At 35.7% G+C, this 5,677-nt stretch overlaps 2 protein-coding genes across 3 annotated transcripts; one reads left to right on the top strand and one right to left on the bottom strand.

The window, feature by feature from the left end:
• Positions 1-96: 96 nt before the first annotated feature.
• On the bottom strand, positions 97-1,957 carry LOC112456968 (corepressor interacting with RBPJ 1). The gene is made up of 6 exons (XM_025019793.1): positions 1,734-1,957; positions 1,527-1,621; positions 1,214-1,464; positions 1,004-1,133; positions 703-834; positions 97-592 (listed from the first exon to the last, which is right to left on the bottom strand). Exons 1-6 carry the CDS (start codon positions 1,803-1,805, stop codon positions 184-186), a joined length of 1,089 nt encoding a protein of 362 aa, XP_024875561.1. The 5' UTR covers positions 1,806-1,957; the 3' UTR covers positions 97-183.
• An 868-nt stretch (positions 1,958-2,825) lies between these two features.
• On the top strand, positions 2,826-4,463 carry LOC112456969 (52 kDa repressor of the inhibitor of the protein kinase-like). 2 transcript variants are annotated; one of them, XM_025019794.1, is made up of 2 exons: positions 2,826-3,050; positions 3,724-4,463. In XM_025019794.1, exons 1-2 carry the CDS (start codon positions 2,858-2,860, stop codon positions 4,095-4,097), a joined length of 567 nt encoding a protein of 188 aa, XP_024875562.1. In that variant the 5' UTR covers positions 2,826-2,857; the 3' UTR covers positions 4,098-4,463. The 2 variants fall into 2 exon arrangements, with proteins under 2 accessions (XP_024875562.1, XP_024875564.1); XM_025019796.1 differs by having other exon boundaries at positions 3,728-4,463.
• The last annotated feature ends 1,214 nt before the right edge of the window (positions 4,464-5,677 follow it).

Genomic DNA, 5,677 nt, shown 5'->3' on the forward strand with positions numbered 1-5,677 from the left:
TACGCACATATTGTTGATACAAATTACTGACCTATGTGCATATTTATCCGCGACAACTTTGCGTCATGAGAAGGTACAAAATAAGATTGCAAAATGTAGTCTTAAGCAATAAGCGTTTCTTTTTATTATTATTAATTTTATAAGTGATACATCCATATTTTACAGGTATTGTTAAAGTGATTATTAATGGTGTTTCTGTATTTTACTGTGTCTTGAATTGTTTCTATCCTTATCTTCGTCTTTAACTTTTCTTTTTCTATTATAACGATCCTTATCTTTACCATATTTAGCATCGCAGTTCACCTCCTTATAAGTGTGTTTGTCATAATTCTGTTTTCTTTTATGTTTGTAAGCCTTGTTAATATGTTTCTCTTTAGAATCAGCTTTTTTCCTTTTCTTCCTGTTCTTCTTGGAATGGAAATCTTCCGAGTCGATGCTGCTGCTGCTACTACTATCACTATCACTATCACTATCACTACTACTACTACTACTAGTATTACTGCTAGTATCGCTAGATTTTTTATTACTGCTCTTCTTTTTCACTTTTCTTTTTTCTTTTTTACGATTTTTCCTCTCTAGCAGCTTTAATTTCCTGTAATTATAGGAGTAAACAATTTTCTTACTTACAATTCTCAATTCTCAAATATCCTTCATCAATAGTAAGAGATTACATCACAATATTATATAGTTAAATTAACTTACAATAATAATCTCTTCTTTTCCTTCTTTGACAAAGATTTTAGAAATGACAGTTCAGACTGTTCCTCGTCTTCCGAGACAATAAGATGATCATGGTCTGGAACTCGTAAATGTTGTTGCGCATCTAATGCAGATCTATAATATAAAAAAGACAATAGGCTAAAGTTTATTTATACCAATATTAATTTATTTCTTAGTTTATATTATTTATTTAACAAAACCTACTTAAACTTATCTGTATAAAACGTATGTACACATGTAACACACATAATACATATGAAAAACCAATATTTTTAAAACTTACTTTTTCAGAGCTAGACCATCTTCTCGCATCTGTTGCACGAGCGTCATAGTATCTGGGGCAGATGGTGTTTGCGAATTATTATTTGCCATTACAACGCTCATCGCTTGACTGTACAAGGGGCATTCCTTATCTAAAAATATTCGATTATCAACATTTGTTTTTCACTATGTGTTTGATACCATCACCACACTAGATAAATCTTTAGGATACCTGTATTTATGTGTCCCCATTTATGGCATTTGATACATCGTACATTCCTTACTTGTATACCAAAGGGTTGATCTCGAATTTCGCTATCTCCCTTGCAGTAGCTTTCTCTTGGAGCATTGTACTTCCGCTGCCATTCAAACTTGTATTCAGGCTCATTGTCTTCCTTCTCCCGTTCTTTCTTTGCTCCAGGAGGTGGTTCATACATAAAATTGACACTAAGTTTATCCTTACTCTCTTTGCTGAGCAGCGCCCTGAAAGAAACATTACATTAAAAACGAAAGTGCTCGTTACATGACATTTTAAAGTTACCTACTTATTATTATGAAGATCTTGTTCCTTCTCGTATTGTACTCGCAACTCCTCTTGCTTTTTCTTGTAAGCCTCTGCTTGCTGTTCCGCCATCCATACCTGATACAGTAACATGCATTTAACGTAAGAATATGACTTTTCTTTAAAATTACGACAAGAGAATAAAAATTATGCTGTTATCGTAAAGAGAGGTTAGGCCACACATTCGTACTCGCTTCAAATTGTCTCGCGACGCCGGATGGAAGAACTTTTTGCACATGTAATTGTTAAATCCCTTTCCCATCTCAACAAATTCGTCCTTGCAATTTCAAACAGCAATTTTACAAAAATAATCACAGTACGAGTATGTACGCTGGTCAGTAATTGCTTGCTATTACGCACAGAACATATACTAAGAGAAGCGCAAGCTGAAAGCTCATAGCTCTACGGTGGAAACATGAAACGACGCGCGACCGACACGACCCCTATCGGGTTGGCCCTGGTACTACGTTCTATATCTGTGGCCGTATTCCGAATACGGCTTATATAACCTATTAGAAATTAGCCCCCCACTTTTAGAATTAACATATTTTCACGGTTGTGCTGAATTGTGCTAGGTTTGTGCTATATTGTGCTCGAATATTATAACCATAATATGAAAAATACGAAAGAAAATTTAAAAAAACGAATTTTTAGATCAGCCCCCCACTTTTCGTTTTTTTCAATTTTTTCGATTGTGCTGAGTTGTGCTAAGTTGTGCTAACATTGTGCTAAAATATTATTTAAAAAAAATAATAACAGAAAGAGTTACGATAAAAAAATAAATTATATCCAAAAATGATTTTTTTATCGAATGACCTTTAAGATGCCTTTTCATGCTGACGCTCGACGCTCATTTTCAGCGGCAAGAAGGTCGCATGACCACAATTGACGCCGGCGTCAATTGAAATTCATGAAAAGGAAAACAGCGTCAAAATTTCGGCGTCTTCGCGCTGCTTTGGCTTTGACGCTTGAAGTTGGAAAAATCCAACTTCTCTTTCTTGCTTGACGCTGGCATCATAGTGATGTCACGTGACGTCGCTCAACGCTGTTTTTCAGCGTCCCATGAATTGGCACCTTTTTTTGCGTTTATCTTGAGCACGGTCTTACACACAGGTCTGGAAACTCAGACCGATTTTGGTGGTGGGGGATGGTCGTTTTAGCCATGGTATAAATACAAGGGTATGCTCATACCGTGTCAGACCACTGCGCATTCCCACCACTTTTGTCTAAGCTTACGTCATACTCGTGTAACATCGGAATGGATCGGATGTACTCGGTGATTCGCAATGGCTGCGTTCGCTCGGTTCGCTATTTATGTCGAGTAATTCGTTTGTGATTATTACAGTGTACGCAATGACGTGTAATGTGAAAGGGTGTGGGAACTATCTGGCAAAGACCAGAAAGATCGAAGGAAATAAAATAAAATATTTTTCCTTCCCAAAGGATGCAGCACTGTGTAATAAGTGGCGTCAAGCATGCGGAAAAGAAAATATTTCACCAAAATATGGTATGTACTTTTGTATAGTAATAGTTGCTTTCCATTTACACTCAAGTGATCTGAGTCACTCAGATATGTGAGTATTTTTATACTCAGGTAAGATATGTCATTTTGTATTTACCTGCTTATTTTGGTGACAAAGCTATCGCATAATAATAATACAGGTCCATAGCCTCACTTTTAATGTGAGTTTATTAGATTCATTAAAGCACATGGTCTCTGTTGAGGACGATTAGTTTTCGCGCTTCTCGAACTTTCGCGATCGGAATGCTGACACGAGGTCGGCACGAGGCGGGCCGGGATAGGCCAAACCACCCCTCTCTTATCACCTGTGCTCCTGCTCCGAATTCTGTCGCGGATATCAGCTACCGGCGTCGAGTGTGTATCGTCTTCAGAATAAATGCGACTTTCATACATAACGGTTTGATTTCTCTGTGCTACCCTATCTCTCGCAACCGTGCGTTCCCAGATTATCGCAACAGTCTCGATTGTGGATAAAAACTCAGCTGAATCTCACTTGCCAGCATGCAAAAGGAACGTGCATTTAACTGAGTTATGACGTCACAAGTGAGAATTATCTGAGTTTTGATGTAAATGGAAAGCAACTAATATTGTACCACAGATTTCTCTTGTTTATTATTATAAGCATATATTTAAGAACTTTAAACCTTGTTTGCTTCAGCTAGGATATGTTCGAAGCATTTTGCTGATGAAGCTTTTACGAAGCCCTTACAAGAACATCTACTAGGTTATTCACCTACACGAACTAGGAAGATACATCCTGATGCTATCCCGACGTTGCATCTCCATGCAGTACCTCCACTAACATCAAACGAAAATGTGTTAGCTGAAACAATGCCTTTGCCTGTATCAAATGAAGTTTCGATGGATGTTGAACAGACACCAGCATCGTCCAGTATAGAAGAACAGACACCAGCATCGTCCAGTACAGAAGAACACACAGCAGCATCGTCCAGTACAGAAGAACAGACACCAGCATCGTCCAGTACAGAAAAACAGATAATATTAGCGAGGCTATCGAAGAAGAGGGTTTAAAATATATAGCCGGATACTTAGCATTTAGATTTAAAAGCACAGATAAAATATTAGGTATTGAAACGCGCCAATTGGAAACAACGGGTGACCAAGATTGGCTGCAAGTTATTTCGCGAGGAAAATGTATGTATCCGAGTGACAAATTATTACAATGTGCTCGTATAATGAATATTGAGTTTGCTAAATATCACGGATCCAGTTTGAATAAAGAAAATCTTATATTTCAAAACTTAGCAAAAATAATAGAACCACAATTGAAAATTAAAATCCTGAGAGAGGCATTATGCCTCATTAGGACTAGGACATATATTAGGCTGCGCGAAATGAACCGAGCGATTGCAATCGCAAATCACAGGCAAAAAAAAAGAAAGATGTCAAAATTTACTAATAAAAAACCTGTATATTAAATATCTGCATTTATTGTTATTTGATCTTTTATCTGCATCTTTCCTCTGCATATTTAGTTTTTTATGTCGTACGCCACAATATATTTTTGTTTTGCGTCTCAGCTGACAATTCTTTTCCAATCGTTTTCCGACCAGTTTTGATTAAAACTAATAATTCGCAGAATTTTAATAATAAATGACTGGAAATTAAAATCTCGTTTTATGTGAAATTTTTCGGTACGTCGCAATGACTTTTATTCAATGCACACAATTCTTTTTTTCTTAATAATAATAATAATATTTTCTGTAATATCATATATTTAGACAAACCCACATAAAATAATTATAAAATTCGTCAAATAACAATAACGTTTCTAACATCTACAACGAGAGACAAATTCGGGAAACGATGAGCGTTTATCCGTATGTCACGTGCGTTTTTTATATTTATATATTTTCGTTCATATATATTTATTTATTTATAAAACAGAATTTTCTCTCACATAAATGATCAACATTATTTTGTATTCATATATTGTCCGCTCAAAATGCTTTTATAAAAGACTATTACAGATTCGCTGCTTAAATGTGCCGCTCAGTGTGACGTAAGCTTAGACAAGTCACTGATTGGCTGGGTTCGGAAATATGCGCAAGAGCATACCCTTGTATTTATACCATGGTTTTAGCAAGGAACAATTTATTTCACGGCGTTGTCACCATGCATCGCTGTCATCGCGAAGTGTAGATGGTAACCCATGGTAACGTGACAACAATCTTTTAATTGCGCTTAATTCAAGTGCATTTTTGAAAATGACATTTCATGACATTTTTTGATGACATTTCTTTGAGCACATTTCTAAGTTTAAAGACTTTTTTCAGTTCTTGAGGACATGGACAGCGACATGGATTGAAAATAACATCTTTCTTCTGTAAATCTTTTTTTATATGACATTTTCTTTCTTTAAATAACTGTCACAGTAAAAAGGTTGGTATCGACCTTAATTGTGTGTACAACTGCATTGATATTTCTTGAAATGAGAATGTAAATATTGTGAATATACTTGTAAATTAACTATGGATTTTCAAAACGGGTTATTATTTACTTCATTATTTACTTCCTAAAGACTCATAGCCTTCAACTTTTTAATTAATCTTATAAAACCGAGGCATACATAAGGTAAGAATCAGAATTAA

The sequence above is a fragment of the Temnothorax curvispinosus genome, unplaced genomic scaffold (assembly GCF_003070985.1).
Source record: "Temnothorax curvispinosus isolate PA1 unplaced genomic scaffold, ASM307098v1 QBEX01007336.1, whole genome shotgun sequence".
Lineage (NCBI taxonomy): Eukaryota > Metazoa > Arthropoda > Insecta > Hymenoptera > Formicidae > Temnothorax > Temnothorax curvispinosus.